Source organism: Henckelia pumila, chromosome 1, assembly GCF_033568475.1.
Source record: "Henckelia pumila isolate YLH828 chromosome 1, ASM3356847v2, whole genome shotgun sequence".
Lineage (NCBI taxonomy): Eukaryota > Viridiplantae > Streptophyta > Magnoliopsida > Lamiales > Gesneriaceae > Henckelia > Henckelia pumila.
The window spans coordinates 61,801,264-61,823,558 of NC_133120.1; the positions used below are offsets into that span (position 1 = coordinate 61,801,264).

The 22,295-nt window shown below is 39.7% G+C and overlaps 1 protein-coding gene across 1 annotated transcript; it reads left to right on the forward strand.

Moving 5' to 3' along the window:
* The first annotated feature begins 678 nt into the window (after nt 1-678).
* Nucleotides 679-4,667, forward strand: LOC140874707 (syntaxin-71-like). Its single transcript, XM_073278062.1, has 9 exons — nt 679-936; nt 1,033-1,158; nt 2,638-2,800; nt 2,923-3,008; nt 3,124-3,192; nt 3,273-3,317; nt 3,845-3,907; nt 4,011-4,087; nt 4,308-4,667. Exons 1-9 carry the CDS (start codon nt 784-786, stop codon nt 4,321-4,323), a joined length of 798 nt encoding a protein of 265 aa, XP_073134163.1. The 5' UTR covers nt 679-783; the 3' UTR covers nt 4,324-4,667.
* The last annotated feature ends 17,628 nt before the right edge of the window (nt 4,668-22,295 follow it).

The window sequence follows — 22,295 nt, forward strand, 5'->3', positions numbered from 1 at the left end:
TCGAAGATGGTGAGGTTTTCTGTGAGGGTGGCGGCTGATGGGGGTGGGATGATCGGCTAAGGGGTTTGGGTAGATTAGGTTTTGATTTTAGGTTAAATGGAATTTAATTAGGATAATAACTTAATTAGAATTATATTATACCATAAAACACTTATTTAAAAATCCCTAAAAATAAAAGTAATCTGATGGGAAAGTTAAATCCCGAAATATTAGAGTAGGAAATTTTTAAAAATACTAAAAAGTCAATATTTTGGCTAATTTTGGATAAAAATGGACTTCTAAAATTATATAAAATCAAATACTAAAAATTTTGAGATAATAAAACTCAAAATAATATTTTAAGGCTCTAAAAAGGTTCATAAAATAATTTGGGTGGAAAGTTGTCATCTCGTCCGTCCACGGTTCCGTCTACGCGATCAAATAATTAAAATACTAAAAATCATAAAAATTACTAATTATGGGTTAAATGTTTAAAAATAAATTAAATCATGCATAAATAATTCACATAATTATTTAACCCATAAATCATAAATTTAAATAATTAAATCTCCTAATTATGTAGGCGGATTTACGTAATTAAAATAACGGGTGTTTATAATCATTTATTTATTTATTATTCAAATTTAAATATAAAATAGAATTATGTGTCAATTAATTCTCAGAGAAAGCAAGTCCCCTTTGACAATAGAACCCTCGGAGATCTCTCCCATCTCCATTCTCTTTGCTCGATCCCAAAATTTGAAACCTAAACTCGTAAAAAAAAGGCAAAATTTGGGGTGAAAAATGAGCTTGATCGATCTACTGACTCGTGTGGATGCGATCTGCAAGAAGTACGACAAGTACGACGTCGCTGCCAAGGACTCCAACGTCGCCGGAGACGATGCGTTCGCCCGCCTGTACGCTTCCGTAGAGTCCGACATTGAATCTTCTCTCCAGGTTGAGCTTTGCTTTTCTGCGTCAATTTTCTTAGTCAAGTCATTATTTGTGTATCGGAGTTTGAATTGGAGTTTCTATTTGCTGGAATCCCGGCAGAAGGCGGAGACAGCTTTGAACGAGAAGAATAGGGCATCGGTTGTGGCGATCAATGCCGAGATTCGGAGGACCAAGGCCAAATTGCTCGAGGAGGTCCCTAAGTTGCAGAGATTAGCTGTTAAGAAGGTTTGGCGTTGATTCTGCTTTGTTGATAGCTCACTGTAGTTTGACTTTTCGGGATGTTTGATTAGCTTCCTGGTTTTTAGTATTTTGGTTATATGCATTGATTTACTTTTCCGGGTTTTAAGTTTTTGGTCTAATCATACTTTAGTTTCACACGACGCCTGTCCAATCTGTTAAATGCTCTCTTATGAGTTCCATTTATTTGTTTATTGTATCTATTTCAGTTCTTTACCCTTTAGTTGTTTATGGATATTTTGGCTTGAATCTTGTGATAATCCAGAGAGGGGTGATGTTATGAATCCAAATTCAATGGCTAAAAACATGGAACTAGGGGGCCCAGGGACTTCAAGCCCAGAAAGCCCAAATGAAGATAGACATGGGAAGCCCGAGATTATTAACGTGTATGTTAGGAAATCAAAGAGAAACACACGTGAAGGGGGTGGTAGTATATAAGCGAGAGGAATTGTATGGGAGGGTATTCAGTTAGAATCATTTACACGTGAAGAGTGACTAGCACTTAGCTAGGGAAAAGATTGTAACAGAGATTATACTCTGGGTTTTTTATTGTAATACACTTGTGTTCTTCGTGTTGATCTTGCATTTTCTGGAGAACACAACAGGTGATTGAGACTGCTGTTTACTTACATGTATGACTCTTGACATGAGAATTGGGGGAAAAGAGGGCTCTTAAATGTTGTTTCTATATTTATTTCTAGAGCTTGCAGCATCTGCTATGGATTACCTAAACGATGATACTTGCTTTAATGTATCTTGGTTTCCCTCGAAAGAAGTAAAAGAGAACATGGAGCTACATGATCAATAGATCGAAGTATTGCTTCATTTTAATTTAGATTTGCCACCTTTTTGAGGATCTAATACTCCAGAGATAGTGTGTACGATTTGTTTAAATTGTATTCGAACTCTTTGACAGGCAAGACCAAAATCATTAATCGATGATTCCTTTCTCTTTTTTTTAACCACTCGATATCACAGGGGTTTAGGCAATGACACTGCCAATAAGTGCTCTTGAACTCTTTATCGCATCACTAATTTGAAGATTAACATCTTAAGGAAAATACTTGTTTTCAATTAGAGACTGTTTTATGGTTTGCTCTAAGATGGATTATGAATCGAAGAAATGGTGATATGTTGGTAGTCTCTCTGAATTTTGGTGTGTGGTTCTTGATTTGACCCTTATGGCTGCTATTTCTTGGTATATTTGGATACTTTTTCATGACATCTTGTCATGATTTGAGTAATTGGCATCAGAGCAGCTTCTGTGGAATTGTACGTACTTGCTAGATCTACATTTTGTCTGTTTGATTTGTTATCAAATTCTCTTTGGTTTTTGAGTCATTCGCGGTTTCTTTTTTCTGTCTTGATTTTAGTTTTTGTTCTTTCATCTGTAATTTTTCTTTGGTAAACAAACCTTGGTTTCTGTTTTCGGACTTTACATCATTACTGACGATAGTCTTGTTTTAGGTTAAAGGACTTTCAACAGAAGAACTGACCACCCGTAATGATTTGGTACTTGCGCTGCCTGATAGAATTCAAGCCATACCAGATGGCTCTGCACCTGCACCTAAACCATCTTTTGGTTGGGGAACATCAGCTCCACCTCGTTCCAATCTCAAATTTGATTCAGGTATTTGTCTTTTCTATAAGTTTCAGTTCCTAGATTGTATATTTATCTGTCTTTTTTCTTGGATGAGGATAATTTATGTTCATTATTTCACTCATGGCTATGTAATGAACTTCAAATTCTAGATGGACAGTTTGACAATGAATACTTTCAGCAAACTGAAGAATCAAGTCAATTCAGGCAGGAGTATGAAATGAGAAAAATGAAACAGGCATGTTTTAAGTTGGAGCAGTTAGCACTCAGCAGTATATAATATAATTATCCATGAACCTCAATGATTTTTGTCGATAGCATCTGGCTTACAATGCCCTATTTTCATGACGCAGGACCATGGATTGGACATGATAGCCGAAGGTTTGGACACATTAAAAAACATGGCTCATGACATGAACGAGGTTTTTGTGCCTTTTTTGTTCATCTCATATTTTTTCGATATTTATGGTTTGTAAATTGAAACATTATTCATTTTATACAGGAAGTTGATAGGCAAGTTCCTCTTATGGATGAAATTGACACTAAGGTTAGTCAATATGATTAACATTGTAATTTTTTTTTGAAGCAACACTAAGTTTTGTGTACTTTTAACATGTTTTTCTCTCTCCTGCTATCTGTTTGCTTTCATTATGTTTTGATGTAGTTTACCTTATAATGGTACATTTTCATGAATTACATATTTTCTAACATTAGAAGTGTGTAGATATGATTCCGGTTAGTAAATACTCGTCGTCCATTTAAATTATTAATAAATGAATGCACATATTTTTAATAAATGAATGCACATGTCAGGCGCCATGGAAAGTTGAAAAAAAAATCACTCTTCAGACAACCCCACTACCTTACCCTACAGATCTCTCCTTCATTAGCACCTAAGCTTAGTAGATGTTGATTGCAATAGAGAGACCATGGTTTACTTTCAAACGTGGAGCAGTACTTAAACTTTGCTGAACACAGTACTAACTTGCTAGTTACATGGAAGTGTTGAGAAATTGAGATGTACCTTTACTTTGTTGGAGATAGTTCTAAGCTCTTTTGTTGACTTCTTTGCAGGTAGACAAGGCAACGTCTGACCTTAAAAACACCAATGTCAGATTGAAGGACACTGTTAATCAGGTGAGCAAATCTGTAACTTGCATTCTATTTCTGCTCTACCCTATCAGCACATTACACTACAATTCTATCACTGTTACTTGCTTTAATTTTGTTTTTCTTCCAGCTGAGATCTAGTCGAAATTTCTGTATCGACATCATTTTGCTGTGTATAATTCTTGGAATTGCAGCCTATTTGTACAAGTAAGTTCTTGATTTAAGTTTTGTTTACATGAGAATTTAACTGAAATTAAGAAATTGGTCTCCTTTCTTATCAGTATGTAAATTTTAACTGATTCTCGCTCAGATCGTCTCCGTGGATTTAAAATTAAAATACTATACAATGGGGGTTCATAGTATTTCTCTCGGTGAGCTATTCAAATGCTTAGTTGAGATTAATGCTGCTGGAAATTTTTCCTTGCAGTGTGTTGAAGAAATGATCGGCATGAGGTCTATTTGATGACAATTCATGATGTATCTGGTGCAATCTGCACTGTTGGTGATTTGCCGCTTTATGTTTGTTTGTATAATTATTTGATATTCGTGTTTTTTATGTTGAAAATATGCTAACTACGTCAAAATATTGCGTGTGAATGTAAAATGAGAGGAAATACACTTATCCATCAGCTTCGATTCTTCCATGACTCGTAGTTCATCAAAGGATTGAAAGCTTGATGACGTGTAATGCTACCGCTGAATCATTATTTTGTGCAAGAGTTGGATTTCGTGGATCCCTTCACTTCAAAATTGCGATTAATGAGATACAATATGTGCTTTCGCATTATTATTCCCATCTTGTTTCTGCATATTGAACTTTCTCGTAGATCCTGTAAACTTTGTTGCACTAGCAATCTTCTTTTGTCTTGAAGCCAAAGCAGTGTAGTTCGTCCCTGCAATACATTTTCTTAGATCAATCCCAAACACTACCGATATCTGTCTTGGTGCAACGAGATCGATTTTATGGTGTAACACACTATGTGGATTATACGATGTCTGATTGCCCAATGCACGTGGGTATGTCTTGGTCACTCACCTTGTCAGTGAAGAAAAATGTAAATCTTTACTATATTATAAAAGATAAAATCATTAAAAAAATTAGTTTTGTTCATTTTAATAAATTTTTAAATTTACCCTTATGATCCTTTCAACATATTTAATAATTTAAAGACAAAAGTAAATTATCATTCAAAAATTTTCCACATCTTCTTCCCACTATTTCATTATTTTAATTTTTAGTTACCACTATCTCATTATCTTAATGGAAGAAAAAATTATAAATAAATTCAAATTTATAAAACTATATTTTGTACACATGCAATGCATGTGCTCGGTGTACTAGTTTATATAACACTTGTAGAAAACAAGATTCTATTTTAAGATAATAATACGATAAACATGATTAAGCGTTAGCATTTAACCAATTCAAGGGCTTAATCGGGCTTCATATGAAAGAATTGGACTTTTAAAGTTTGAAAAGGATCGGACGGTCCGAACCCAGATCGAACGATCCGAACCTTGCAAGATCGGAAGCTCCGAAATGAAGTTGTTTACTTCGGAAGAAAAGTAGGATCGGACGCTCCAATCTAAGAACGGACGGTCCGATCTTCCCCGGCCAGCCATGCACGATGACTAAGCCACGAGTTTTGACAAGTGTCGAGTAGTAATCAGATCGGACGGTTCTATCGCCACGTGCATGCAAAGATCGGACGCTCCGATCCCGGAACGGAGGCTCCGATCATGGCCGAGATTTTGCCTATAAATAGGGGTCTTCAGATCCATTTCTGAATACGAATTCCCGAATTTTCTTCTTCAGTTATATATAGTGTAAGGTATACACTTGAGGGCCCTATCGGTTAATAGAGAGGCTTTGGAATAACAAAGGTGTTGTTATAGTCCTCCAGAACGAGCGACATCAAAGGGCTTACTACGAACAAAGGTATGGTCCGGGAATCTTATTAAATTTTGGGAGTATCTATTAACTTAGTTAAGACTTATAGAACTTATGTAGTGATACAGTGAACTTTTGATTATAGGCTTTGTAGCGACCCAACCCGGATCCACTATCTAATCAGAGTTAGAGCATAATTAAGCATGTATTTAAAATAAATCGCTGCGGAAGACTTAAATAAAAGCAGACCGGCATAATACAACCATTTAAATAAGCCGATATACAACTCAATCGAACTACAAATAATCCTAAGGGTAAAGACCTACAGCTAATCTGCTGTCTTCACTGGTCACTGGATACTCCAAGCTCCTGGTGCTCAATCCTGCACCTATACCTGCCCCATCGAATGGTGTGTCCAGACATATAGAAAATACTGGACGTGAGCTCTAAGCTCAATACGAAAGCAATGATATATATAATATATGCAGCACATAAGTATATTTAAAACTAGGGTAAAAAACAGTACTCAGAGGCGCCATGAATATACTGGGCAATGTCGGATAGCAAGTCCGCGGTGCCGCTCCTATATTCACCTATCAACTATAGCGTCTGCCCCACCGTCGTGGTCGCTCCTAGTGATAGCAAAACCCAAGGCTGAGTGTCCCCAGACACGAATCCATAAGGAGTAACTCATCATCGATTGAAACTGTCTAGACTCACATCATACCAGATGCAGTCTACCGTAGAAACATGCATGTGCTAAAGCCGTAAAACATATAAACAAATAGCACATACTCATGCAACACATATAATATATATCATGCTTGTAGTACCCCGTAATCGAAATTGGTAATTAAGAGATTAATTATGTTAATTAAACCAATTTGGTATCTGAAGGATCGGAAGCTCCGAAGGTGAGATCGGAAGCTCCGATCAGGATCGGAAGCTTCGATCGATATTACGTCATGCATGACGTGTGGCAGGATCGGAAACTCCGATCGGGATCGGAAGTTCCGATCGCCCTATCCGAAGGCAACCAGTGAGATTTTGACATGTGGCAGATAAGGATGTTCGGAAGCTCCGATGGCAGGATCGGACGTTCCGATCAAGGATCAGAAGTTCCGATCGAGGATCGGAGGTTCCGATCGATGTCTATAAATATAAGGTCCGAGGCATTCATTTCTTGCCAATTCCGAATTCTCTCCTTCGCCCTCGTGGTCTTATTTTAAGACTTTGGGTACTCTTATTCTAGAGTTGGAGTAGGATATTTGTTTTAGTATAGTCAGACAGTGTCTGACATAGTAGCGGAGCAGTGCTCGTGTTGTAGAGCCGTGTTCGAGGCTGTGGATTCGCAGCAGGGAAGTGCCCAAGTTGCGGGATAGTCGCCATCAGTGGACTGACGACGGACGCAGGTATAGCTATGGTCTCCTTAAATTATTTAGGAGTATGCAATAGCTTAGTTAAGGCTTTTAGCGCTTATTGAATGATGCATGGGTATTTGCATTGTAGACTTGATGATAGGCTTGGAATCTAGAGTGGGACTACTAGGACTGCCTTAGAAAGGTACGTAAGTACTGACTGAGATTGCCAGCAAATATGCATGCTTATATGTTGCATTTATGTGTTTGCATGTTATTATTTTTATGCGGCATGTGCATATCATCTTGTGCCTGTACATCTATATATCTTTCGAGATGAGCCAGTTAGGGTTGCTCAGCCCTGTTAGGATGTTTGATATCAAGTACCCTTAGGTACTGATACCTCGAGGACTTCGCGGTCCGCGTCCGAGATTCGGGAATGAGTGGTCGCACACAGTGGTTAGCTACCCCGATGTGACGAGCTTATATCCCAGGCGCCAGTTTGAGTAGTTTGTATACAGTTATCCCAGATATGGATACCCGGTCATTTGCATGCATCATATTTGTATGTTTATTTGTGCTTTCGTATTGAGCTTAGAGCTCACGTCCAGTATTTTCCGTGTATCTGGATACCCTATTCGATGGGGCAGGTATAGGTGCAGGATTGAGCACCAGGAGCCTGGAGTAGCCAGTGACCTTGAAGACAGCAGGATTAGCTGTAGGTTTTATTTAAAGTAATTCGATTGGGTTGTATAAATCGAGTTTGATTAGCCGGTTGTATTCTGTCAGTCTACTTGTATTTAGTCTTCCGGAGCAATTTGATTTAATGCATGCTTAATTATGCTCATAACTCTGATTAGGTAGTGGATCCGGGTCGGGTCGCTACATTTATGGTATCAGAGCACTGCATGCAAGGGACTTAGGAAATTGATAATAAGACTTCTTGATTATCCTTGTAGGATTGATTGAGGCTAGTGAAAGAAGATTTGGTTCTTCATTGCCAAGGTTTGTGGCAGAAGTTTTTACTAAAAGGAATGCAGCAGTGATGAGAACACCAGTAGTAGCATATCAATAGATAGACTGACTGCTGTGGACGGTTCATCATTCGATGCATTGGGATGTTGATCGAAGAACATATGGATTCCAGCCAGGGAAGACTGGAAGAGAAGATCGGTTTTATCGCGTCAAATACCTCTGAGGGATTTTTGGAACGAATGGTGTTTAGTAATCCATGTGGTTCCAGTCCTTGAAGATTCTCCACTCGTAGTTGGAGAGATTGTCAGATAGACCTTCACCAAAGAATGCCTCGAGTGCCTAAAGCATGACAGGTTTCGAGAGTGAGGTCTTTAACCTCATGCAGAACATGGTTTTGCCGGTATGCTTGTATCGATGCTTTTGGTAGGCATACGGAAAACTTCATGTTCAAAAGCATGATTTAGATACAAGAAGAACGCTGATGCTAGATCGTGAGCAGAAGAAGTCGACTGACATGCACTGATGCAGAGCATAGCTGGTTAGCTATCACGTGCCATTTCTCCGGAGTTCTTCGCTGGAGAACATGTAGAGAGACTTGGACGGAAGTATGCTTGTATCGATGCGTGTGTCAATTGGAAGCTTCATGCTCAAGGAGTGAAGACAAGTTCGACGATTTTAAATACTGTATTGATGTATTTGTAAAAAGTATTTCAGTTGTAATGAATCATCAGAATTTGGTTGTATCAGTTCAAGTTATTGAATGTACATTTTGTTGTATTTTGAATATTATATGTATTACATGAGATTGTAATAAAGGAAATTGTACATAACTTGAAGTAATGATACATGTTTTCTTATTCAAAGATTCGTGTTTGATTACAAGTAATTTTACTAAGTTTGGAATTAGTTGACTAATCAACTAGGATAGCTCATGGATTTTGAGTAAGTCAACGGTAATGGGTTGACATGGGGTTAGTCTAGGTGTCTTCCTAGGGCTGACCTAATTACTCGTTTGGCTGAGTTAGTGCCATTGATGAGGTAATTCATCTGGGAGCATGGAAATATTGATCTTGTTTGGAATTTTGAGTTTTTGTTCTAAGTTGTTTCCTTAGGACAGTAATCTGATTGACCTGCATAGGTTGAGACTTCGTGATGATGGGATTTCATCGGGATACCAAGTCGGGTATATGCCAAGAGTTGTGGACTATGACCATGACTAGACATGATGAAGCGCGACCCTATGCCAGTGTTACTCTGGGAGTCTTTCGTACTTCTGAGAATGCCTGGAAGCCTTCGTGCTTCAGGATTGGCGGTGGGAAGGCTACTTAGTCTAGAGTTTGGTAACAGTCACGACAGGGTATGACATTGGATTAGATTCCTTGTTAGGTGTCAGCGGTTTAGATATCGTCTGACTGTCGTCAGAGATATTGGTTGGCAGTTTTGTCACAAGGACCAGTCTTGGAGGGGTTTTCCTTGACGAGTGTGTACTTTGAACAGATAGTTTTAGTCTATTGGATACTGCTAGACTAGTGGATCTAGTCGGGGTTTGGATTCTCTTGTGATAAGGGCTATCCAGGAGTTTTGATTTGTGAAATTCCTGAAACATTTGACTCGGAGATGAGTAGTTTTTTTAGCATTAATGGTTTCCTTCAGTGATAGATTATATCCGATGCTAAGGATTGTACATGACTATTTGAGGCGTGAGGATAGCGTGATTTATGCCAGTGTACACTTGGTGATGATTTCAGGTGGGACACCGCGGCAAGTAACCTCGGTCTCAATTTGTTGCAGTCTTAGCAAAAGATATAGTTATCAGGAGCAAGTTTCGCGACAGTTGGTAGTGAGGCAGTATCGATGCAAGATTGGTACTGGTGACTACTAATAGCTATTGTCTGACTTTGTTAGAGATAGGTGAGTTGAATCAGCTGTGATTCTTTTGATTCCAACGTATGGCCGTGAGAACATGATTATTGATCGAGCCATGTGAGATTTCAAAGGACCAAGACCTGGCGGATGGTTGCCATAATTTGGTTGGTACTGACAAGTTGTGTGATAGTCACAACTTATCGACGAGGTCGATTGGTTGAGCAGATCAGTAATTAAGATATCATGAACCAAGAGATACTTGGGACGATACTATAAGTCGTCGTGCTTATGAGTTTGGATCCTTTAAGTAAATGTCTCGGAACAGTAAGAGAATTATTTGCATTCAGGGTTCTCGGGTGGTTGAGATTTTCGGAGTGCAGTTGTTTGGACTTTCAAGTTCGATAGATCACGGGAGGTGATTGCATGTTTTGACTTTGGTAAGTCATGGCTAGTTCGATAACTCGGGTAAAGTTATCAGTGGTAAGAGAAGACATAATTGATCTGAACATTGCTTGGATTAGCAATGGTTGACCCAGTTTTGGAAATAGAATTGTTCCATGCTATTGGATTACAGTTTTGGGAACTGTTAGCCGAATACTTGTTTAGGCATTTCCAGCAGTTTTCTCGGAGGATTTTTGTTAAATTGTGATTCGACGAGTGTTGCGGAATTCAATGAGAATTAGCAGGCCGATATCAATTGTTTGTTCGTGGGATGATACGACAGCTGAGATTGTGTTCAGAGTCTAGTGAGATTGTTATCGGTGATTTCCCAGTACGTTTTGATGTGCTATGCCATTGAGGTGTTGGGATCGACCGAGATCTATCGGGTAAATTCGTCGGTTTACCGCATGTGTCATGGATTGCGCAAAGGGTTGAGGTGAACTAGTTTTGTTCATCTTGGTAGCAAGTCAAGTGTGACTTGGGATTGTTATCTATGGTTGGATAACCAGTGTTGCGAATTCAATTGATATCTCGAGTGACGAGATAGTGGTGATCTTTAATCTAGACTACTAATGTTGTAGATGTTGCGGTCCCATCTATGTGTTCAGCATTATAGCGGTGACATTCTTTGAGAATATTAGTCAACATCGAAGAAAATAAGTACGGAATGTAAGTCTGTCGATGCTAGGAACTTTCGGGATTGGTTGTTATCTGTGGCAGGACGTCAAGTGGGAATCGATTGGTTAACACTTGCGGTTACCTCTGGGATTTGATGTCAGTGTTAGACCAGTGGAGATACAGGTTGGTTGTATCTGGTCTTCTCGATAGTACGAACTGATTCTAGCAAGAGGGATAGTCGGTATCAAGTGGTATACTTGACGAGGAACTATCACTGCTAAGGTTCGTAGGAACCGTGGGTATTCGAAGAACAGTCGAGAGCACTCTATTGATCGTAAGGCTCGGTTATACATCCAAAAGATCGTTCTACTTCATGGATGCCGGTGGGCATTGACAGCGATTGAGACCCAGGTCTACTTCCATATTCTGGGGGAGTGTCCAGCATGCTACGAGCACTGCTTTCAGTTTAAATACTGAATATCATCTAGAGACAGATGGTCAGATAGAGAGCGCTATCCATACCTTGGAGGACATGTTTTGGGCATGTACTATGGATTTTTAGTTCAGTTTAGTCAGATCAGTTGTCATTGATTAAGTTCGCGTACAACAATAGGCACCATCGTAGCATTGGGAGGACACCTGTTGAGGCGTTGTACGGGCGACTTGTCATAATCCATTCTTCTAGAAAGAAGTGGGGGAGACAGTATTTCTGAGAATGTCACTTTTTCGTAAGATTCTCAGATTTAGTCTTAAAGGCAAGTTGTCTCCCAAGTTTATCGGTCAGTTCGAGATCTTGGAGAACATTGGTGATTTTGCTTATCGGCTAGCTTTGCCACCGCATCTTTCCAGTATTCACGCTGTGTTCCACGTATCACTGTTGCGACGGTATGTGGCGGATGAGTCTCGTATTCTGCAGCGGTCTGAGGTTCAAGTGAGCAAGGATTTGACCTATGCTGAGAAACCTATTCGTATCCTAGATTATAAGGATAAGGTTTTTCAGAACAAAGTCATTCCTTTGGTTTTAGTTCAGTGGCAGCGCCGAGGCACTGAGGAAGCTACTTGGGAGCTTGAAGAAAGGATGCGTGAAGACCATCCTGAGTTGTTTTGATTTCAGTTGTGAGTTGTATTCGGTTGTAACGTTTGATTTGAATAAAGAATGTTTCTGTACCTTGTATTGCATTCGGTACTTAAAATCTATTTTCGAGGACAAAATATCTTAAGTGGGGGGGAATGTAGTATCCCGTAATCAAAATTGATAATTAAGAGATTAATTATGTTAATTAAACCAATTTGGTATCTGAAGGATCGGAAGCTCCGAATGTGAGATCGGAAGCTCCGATGCAGGATCGAAAGCTCCGATCGATATTACGTCATGCATGACGTGTGGCAGGATCGGAAACTCCGATCGGGATCGGAAGCTCCGATCGCCCTATCCGAAGGCAACCAGTAAGATTTCGACATGTGGCAGATAAGGATGTTCAGAAGCTCCGATGGCAGGATCGGACGTTCCGATCAAGGATCAGAAGTTCCGATCGAGGATCGGAGGTTCCGATCGATGCCTATAAATATAAGGTCCGAGGCATTCATTTCTTGCCAATTCCGAATTCTCTCCTTCGCCCTCGTGGTCTTATTTTAAGACTTTGGGTACTCTTATTCTAGAGTTGGAGTAGGATATTTGTTTTAGTATAGTCAGACAGTGTCTGACATAGTAGCGGAGCAGTGCTCGTGTTGTAGAGCCGTGTTCGAGGCTGTGGATTCGCAGCAGGGGAGTGCCCTAGTTGCGGGATAGTCGCCATCAGTGGGCTGACGACGGACGCAGGTATAGCTATGGTCTCCTTAAATTATTTAGGAGTATGCAATAGCTTAGTTAATGCTTTTAGCGCTTATTGAATGATGCATGGGTATTTGCATTGTAGACTTGATAATAGGCTTGGAACCTAGAGTGGGACTACTAGGACTGCCTTAGAAAGGTACGTAAGTACTGACTGAGATTGCCAGCGGATATGCATGCTTATATATTGCATTTATGTGTTTGCATGTTATTATTGTTATGCGGCATGTGCATATCATCTTGTGCCTGTACATCTATATATCTTTCGAGATGAGCCAGTTAGGGTTGCTCAGCCCTGTTAGGACGTTTGATATCGAGTACCCTTAGGTACTGATACCTCGAGGACTCCGCGGTCCGCGTCCGGGATTCGGGAATGAGTGGTCGCACACAGTGGTTAGCTACCCCGATGTGACGAGCTTATATCCCAGGCGCTAGTTTGAGCAGTTTGTATACAGTTATCCCAGATATGGATACCCAGTCATTTGCATGCATCATATTTGTATGTTTATCCGTGCTTTCGTATTGAGCTTAGAGCTCACGTCCAGTATTTTCCGTGTATCTGGATACCCTATTCGATGGGGTAGGTATAGGTGCAAGATTGAGCACCAGGAGCCTGGAGTAGCCAGTGACCTTGAAGACAGCAGGATTAGCTGTAGGTTTTATTTAAAGTAATTCGATTGGGTTGTATAAATCGAGTTTGATTAGCCGGTTGTATTCTGCCGGTCTACTTGTATTTAGTCTTCCGCAGCAATTTGATTTAATGCATGCTTAATTATGCTCTTAACTCTGATTAGGTAGTGGATCCGGGTCGGGTCGCTACAATGCTGGCCATCTCAGTCAGTACTTACGTACCTTTCTACAGACAGTCCTAGCAGTCCCACTCTAGGTTCTAAGCCTATCATCAGTTCTACAACACAAATACTCATGCATCATTCATAATGCTCTAAAAGTCTTAACTAAGCTATTGCATACTCCTAAATAATTTAAGGAGACCATAGCAATACCTGCATCCATCGTCAACCCGCTGATGGCGACTATCCCGCAACTAGGGGCACACCCCTACTGCTGCTCCACAGCCTCGAGCACGGCTCCGCTACACGAGCACTGATCCGCTACTATGTCAGACATTGTCTGACTATGCTATAATATATTCCCTACTCCAACTCTAAAATAAGAGTACCCAAAGCCCTAAAATAGAGCCACGTAGGCGAAAGAGAGGAATTCGAAATTCGCACAAATGAGGAGCTCGGACCTCATATTTATAGAACACGTTCGGACCATCCGATCCTGCCTTCGGACCGTCCGAACTCTGCATGCATTACAAGTGTCACCTGATAGCACTTCGAACCGTCCGATCGAGACTTCGGATTGTCTGATCCCGATATTACGTCACTCCTAATGTCACTCCTTCGGACACCTGGCTGGACTACTGTTCGGATCGTCCGATCCGAGACTTCGGATCGTCCGAACTCTAGTTTTGGTCAATCATATAATTTCCTTATCTTATCTTATCTGATGAAGATCGGACCGTTCGACTGAACTTATAATCATGGAATCGACTCGATCATCAGATTATAAGTTCATAACCCTAGCCCATTCCCGTTTTGGTCGGAACACCCTCTTCGGATCGTCCGAACTTCACCCTCCCGAACATCCTCAGGCCCTCCGAACTTGGACACTTCGGATCATCCGAACTCAGGTTCGGAGCCTCCGATCCTGTCTAAGACACGGAATCTTCTCGACTATTTTCGAGTGTTCTAAATCCATTTCCGGACTCCGTTAATTCTTTTGGAATTTCATAAATCATGTTTTACTTAATCTAAACATAAACATACGATTAATTACGCATTAATCGCTAATTACGGATTCGGGTCACTACATTCTCCCCTCCCTTAAAAGATTTCGTTCTCGAAATATATGGTAAAACCTCGATAACGTATTAAAACCCTCACTTGAATGCTTGGTCGAATAGCTTTCGACACACTCTGACTCTTACAACATTCGTTAACGTTGAACCACTTTCAACATTCCTCAAACTCCTCAGTGAATTCCGAAAGCTTCTGCGCTACTATACGAATGTCCAACTTCCTTGGCACCAATGTATCACAACACTAATATATCTTCCATCCTGACCACGATCTCACTGATCATGAATAATACAAACACCCGCTTGATCGAGATCATCGTCCAAAGGAAAAATGTAGTGACCCGTATCCGTAATTAACAATTAATGAGTAATTAATCAAGTAATTATGTTTGGATTAAGTAAAACGTGATTAAGAAAAATACAAAAGGATTAACGGACTCCAGAAATGGATCCAGGACACTCGAAAAATGGCTTAGAAGGTTCCAAGACTCGAGTGGGATCGGAATCACCGATCCAGGATCGGAGCCTCCGATCTTGGTGAGATCGGAACCACATCGGAAGCAGGGAGATCGAAATGTCCGATCAGCAATCGGAGCTTCCGATGGTTGTCGGTGACAGGTGTGTGGTTGCATGTGGACCGAATTGACACGTATCGAATGGAGCTTCCGATCGGGGAACGGAGCTTCCGATCTGCCGGAACGGAACGTCCGATCGAGGAACGGAGCTTCCGATCGGTGTCTATAAATATAGGGTCCGAGCTCCTCATTTCATGCCAATTCCGAATTCCTCACCTTCGCCCTAATAGCTCTATTTTGGGCTTTGGGTACTCTTATTTTAGAGTTGGAGTAGGAAATATACTTTAGTATAGTGAGATAGTGTCTGACATAGTAGCGAGGCAGTGCTCGTGTAGCGGAGCAGCGCTCGAAGCTATGGAGCTGCAGCAGGGGTGTGCCCTAGTTGCGGGATAGTCGCCATCAGTGGGCTGACGACGGACGCAGGTATAGCTATGGTCTCCTTAAATTATTTAGGAGTATGCAATAGCTTAGTTGAGGCTTTTTGAGCTTAATGAATGATGCATGGATATTTGCATTGTAGAAGTTGTTGATAGGCTTGGAACCTAGAGTGGGACTGCTAGGATTTTCCTGTAGTGAGGTACGTTAGTACTGACTGAGATGGCCAGCATGATATATATTATATGTGTTGCATGAGTATGTGCTATATGTTTCACCATGTTTTACGGCTTTAGCACATGCATATGTTTTTACGGAGACTGCATCCGGATGATGTGAGTCATGATAGTTTTCATCAGTCGAGGTGATTCTTCCTGAGGATTCGTGTCTTGGGAATATACGAGTACCACGTGGAGTCGCTCTCTAGCCCGGTACTGTGTATTCCAGGCGCCCAGAGAAAGTGATTTAACCCTGATTTTTAAGTCATTTATGTGTTGCATATATTATATATATCATTGATTTCGTATTGAGCTTAGAGCTCACGTCCAGTGTTTCTGTATGTCTGGACACCCCATTCGACGGGGCAGTTGTAGGTGCATGGTTGGGCACCAGGAGTGAAACATCCTAAAACTACTACTGAATTTTTTTTTTAAATCTCTTATTATAAAATAATGAATATAAATATATATATGCCCATACATATATATATTGTACTTAAAAATAACTTTACTTAATTTAAAATAAAAATACACAAAAAATACAATAAAGGTACACGCATGCAATTAAATACTTAAAACTAATTACTAAATAATAATTTATATGAATGTCATAATAAAATTCCTAAATAATATTTCTTTCACAAAAATCCATGAAAAATTAGAAAATAAATACTTAAATCTAAAATCCATGCATATACTAAAAATCTATAATAATAATACATATGCGGAAATATATGTTCTAGTCTCAACATAAAAATCATCTTAGAGCAATGGTCACGGGTTCTAGTCGCCTGGATACTCATATGCCCTCGCCACCAGTCGGGAACACATTAACTTCATTAACATTCTGCTCACCTGCACCATTTAAATCTAGTGAGCCTAGAGGCTCAGCACGTTCTATCCTTATATAACAAATTGAAATCACACACAAGCACACATCATATAAAATATGTGAATAATAATTATACGTGCATGCTCTTAAAATATTATGCATATAAACATGAATAAATATTTATAATGCTTCATCATCATGCTAAACATAAACATCATATTTAATAAATCTCATAAAATGTCTTATCATAATTTCTTAGTTTTCAACAGGTCGTATCCATGTCGGTGGCATCATACTGAGCGATTGATCAATCTATAAACCAACGTACGCGGCGGTGGAGTTTTCACCTCTGTGCTGCCTCTTCACCAGCCCTCTCAGCTGGATCCATAAGCTCATCATACTTATACATCATTAGAAAGGTCACCGGGCCCAGGTATCCCGGCCTCCAACCACATCACTTTCCACCTTCACTTCAACTTCCATAAAATATATTTTTCTTAACATGCATTTAATTAAATTTATCATAAAAATTCTTACATGATGCATGAACTTAAAAATTCTCATTATTTCTTTATTTCATGAAAATTTTGCCCGTAAATATATATTTAATTTATTTTCTTAAAAATCATACTTATATAACTAATAAAATACATGCATGAATTAAATATATATTTACGGACCCTTTTTATTTTCCATGGACTTGTTCGAGCTGCTGACCACTTAACTTAAACCCATAAATTTTTAGACTGACTCAAAAACCCAAAAGCCCGACCTGAAAGGCCCATTAAGCTTCATGGGCCCCAGGCCCATGGAAAACTAATGGGCTTACTAAAAACATAATTTAGGCCCATCAACTTATTAACTTAAAGTTAAATTAATAAAAGGGAAAATTGCTTTTTTGGTCCTGTATGTTTGTCACTTTGCGATTTTGGTCCTTTATATTTTCAGATTGCAGTTTTAGTCCGCTATCTTTATTTTTTTGGCAATTTTAGTCCTTTTTCCGATGTGGCGCTGACGTGGCACAAATTCAATGCTGATGTGGAGCTGACGTGTACAGTGCCACGTCAGCATTTTCGAAGAAAAAGGACCGAAATTGCCAAAAATCGAAACATACAGGACTAAAACTGAAATGTGAAAACATAAAGGACCAAAATCGCAAAGTGACAAACATACAGGACTAAATTTGCAATTTTCCCTTAATAAAATTATTAACTAACCATTAACTTATAAATTTGACCGATAAAATTACTAAACCCGCCACAACTTGGTCCAATAATTTTCATGGATCACACGGCCCATGACAAATTAGTGGGCTCACTTTATTAATTAATTAAGCCCATAATTAAAATTAAACTAGTCTAATTAATTAATTAACTCGAACCCAAACTCATTTATTATTAACTTAATCTCTTATTTAATTCAAAATAAAAATACCCGAGTCCAACTAATATAAACCAAACCCGAACCAAACTAACTTGACCCATTATATTTTAGACCCAACCCGGACCCGAAAAGCCGAGCCCGGCCTGCCAAAACACCAGACACAACCCTAGCTTACCTCTCCCTAAGCCCAACTCGAGGCAGCCCTGAGCGGCTTCTGAAAATCTGATCGTGCCGCCTGCTCAGGCTACCTTTGGATGTGAAACCACCTCCCATACTTAGCCAACACCCAGACGGTTCTAACCAAACAAATTTGACCTTAAACCGAGCCCTGTAGAAGGAGAACGAACCAAAACAACAGAGCCCCTTTGCTGCTGTTCGTGCAGAACGCGACCGCTGATTCCGGCCGTTCGGCCGCCAATCTCCGGCCACCACTGGCCGGAGAACCACCTGGAAAAACTTTCCAAAGGTCTTGGGATTATAACTCAACTAGAACCAACATAAAACTCGTCCTGTGGACCAAGAACGAGCCCTCGCACGCAAACCGCTCAGTTTGCGTCTAAACCTGCGTCCAGCATGAACCTAGCACAAACCAACGACTAAAGCCACTGAACCGTCATCCAAAATGACCCTAGGGACCCTATATCAACCCTCAACCCGTTGGCAGCAAGCTAGAACAATCCATGATAGAAAAACGTGATAAAATTGATTCATAAGCTTTAAAAACGTAGGTTCTATGCATGTTCATGAATGTTCTTCATTAAAACCACATATATCATGCAAGATCATAATTTTCATGCTAAAATCAGAATAATATGACTTAAATGGTGTTCAAGAAGGGATTCAAACGTGCCTTGATGAATATTTGCAAGAAATAACGTTTATGTCGCGTCGTACGGCTCTCCGGGACGAACAGATCTCCAACCAATATAAAATCTTAAAAGCTCGGCTACGGGGCTGTGAAAATCTTGCTGGAACGATGAAGATGATGAAGAAAGGTTGAGGGAGGCGGCTAGGGAGTTGAGGCGTGAGATAGGGTAGAAAATCTTAGGATAATATTTGGGTAGTCTAGGTTAAATATTTAAATAAATACTTTGGGTAGATAATTACTAAAATTTAAACTAAAAAAAATACATGATAATTTGCTAAAAACTTAAAAATCCCGAAAAAATAAAATAGGTGATTTTTAAAACTTAATAAAAGTCATTAAAATGATTTATTTTGGGTAAAAACGGACATCTAAATATACATATATATAAATACCATAATTTTCTTCAAATTATACCTTAAAATAATATTTTAAGGCTCCTAAAAATCTCCGAAAATATTTTGGGTGAAAACAAACATCTCGTCCGTCCACGGCCCCGCCTACGCGATCATAAAATAAACTTTCTCAAATAAATTCATAAACCACAGAAAACAAATTTAAATGCCGAAAAATATTTAAAACATGAAAATAAATCACATAATTTAAATAATCACTCATAAAAACAATTTAACACATTTTCACATTATTTTAAACTTATTAAATCTCTTAGTTATACATGCGGATTTACGTAGCAAATTTCCGGACGTTACAAGGAGCTTGGAGTAGCCAGTGAACAGTGAAGACAACAGGTTTTAGCTGTAGGTTTTGCATTTAAGGTTATTTATTCGATTGGGTTGTATAATCGAATTTATTTATCCGGTTGTATTCTACCGGTCTGTTTTAATTTAAGTCTTCCGCAGCAATTTATTTAATGCATGTTTAATTATGCTCCTAAACTCTGATTAGGTAGTGGACCCGGGCTAGATCGCTACATTTATTGGTATCAGAGCATATGCATGCAAGAGACTTGGGATATAGGAATGAGACTTTGGGTTATCTTTATAGGATTGATGAGACCTTGGAAGAGGGGATGATGCGGCAATTAGTTTTCCCATAGACTATCATCATCAGCAGGATTTCTGAAGATTTGGCTTATGGAATTCCAGCAAGTGCGGACAAGAATGATGGACCGTGTCCAAGTTTTCAAGATTTCTACTCATGTGGACCTTAGTTTTGGATCGAGTACCGGATGCCAGAGGCAGTGGCAGGGCATTGGATGGGACGCACTTGATGCTTGCATCTGTACAGTCCATACCGTGATGACACTACTCTGAAGATTCTCCAGTCATAGTTGGAGAGATTGTCAGATAGACCTTCACCAGAGAATGCCTCGAGTGCCTAAAGCATGACAAGTTTCGAGAGTGAGGTCTTTAACCTCATGTAGAACATGGTTTTGCCGGTGTGCGTGTATCGATGCTTTTGGTATGCGTACGGAAAACTTCATGTTCAAAAAAATGATTTGGTTACAAGAAGAACGCTGATGGTAGATCGTGAGCAGGAGGGGTCGACTGACATGCACTGACGCAGAGCATAGCTGATTAGCTAACACGAACCATTTCTCCGGAGTTCTTCGTAGGAGGACATGTAGAGAGACTTGGTCGGGAGTATGCTTGTATCGATGCGTGTGTCGATTAGAAGCTTCATGCTCAAGGGACGAAGACTAGTACGATGATTTAAATACTGTATTGTTGTAGTTGTAAACAGTGTTTCAGTTGTAATAAATCATCAGATTCGGTTGTATCATTCAAGTTATTGACTGTACATTTTGTATTTTTGAAATACTGTAATTGTATTACATAGGGATTGTAATCAAGAAATTGTACATAACTTGAAGAAATGATACATGTTTTATTAATCTAGCAATTCGTGGATGATTGCATGTTTTTGCTATGTTTAGCATTGATCCTAGTTGATTAGTGTTCAAACTGTGGTGACTCATGGGATTTGAGTAGGGCCAACGGTGATTGTTGACTTGCGGTTAGTCTAGGTGTTTTTTAGGATTGACCTAGTTAGTCAGTGGACTAAAATAGTGCCAGCAATGGGTGGACTCATCTAGAGGCATGGGAATATTGTTTGTTTTTGGACATTGGGCTTTGTTCTAGGTTGTTTCCTTAGAACAGTGTACTGTTTGACCTTTGTTAGGTTGAGACTTGTGATGATGGGATTTCAGCAGGATGACAGGTCGAGTATATACCAAGAGTTGTGGACTATGACCATGACTAGACGTGATGGGGCGCGACCCTATGCCAGTGTTACTCTGGGAGTCTTTTTACTTCAGAGGTTACCTGGGAGCCCTTGTGCTTCAGGAGACGGCGGTGGGAAGGCTACTCAGTCTAGGGATTTGGTGACAGTCACGACAGGGTATGACCTTGGATTAGATATCAGGTTTGATATTGATGGCTCAATATTGTCTGGTGTGTTAGAGATATCAGTAATAGTGTTCTGCTATAGGAACCAGTCTTGGAGGGATTTCCTTGACGAGTGCGTGCTATGAGCAGATAAGTTTGACCTTTGGATTACTTCTAGACGTGTGGATCTAGTAGGTGGATGGAATTATACCAGCAATGACATGTGGTTGTCATCAGAGTTGTGGATAAGGTTTCCTTGTGATAGGAATTATTCAGGATCCAGGATGGGATGTAGTTTCGAAACTTCGACTCGAATACGAGGACTACTTCATGATAATTGATTTCATCAAGTGTTGGATCATATGATAAGTAATGTACAAGGATTATTGAGATCTGAGGGAAGCGTGGCCTATACCCGTGAAGCCTTGGTGATTGTCCAGGTGGGATATCGTGGTAAGCTACCCTAAGTCTTGAATTGTCGTACAGTCTTAGCCAGGAATATGATCAGGAGTGCATTCAAAGATTGTGAAAATCTTTGGTATTCGTTAGTTATGCTTCTTGGACTTAGTTTGTCTTGATGTTCATCTCGAGTGAACAAGACAACGAGTAGTAGTGCTGAGACGGTGCAGGATTTGTGCTAATGACTACTAGTGGATATTGATTAACTTTGTCAGGGTTAGATTGGTTAAGTCAGTGTACGAGGCAGCTGTCAGTAGTAAGAAACGGGGATGTGTCATTAGATTACTAATAGCTATGGTTCGGTTACCAAGCGTGGGTTTGTTGAAACCAGAGAGTTTTGAGTAATCCAGTGTTTAGAATAGTAGACTTGGGACAGTCGAGTCAAGAGTAATTGATCGAGCCACTTAGATGTTGACGATCAGTGGTTATCTGATTTGATAAGTGTGAGTATCAATCAGTAAATCGACGAGGTCGATTAGTAAGTCCAATCGGGGATGATTTGGATGTAACAAT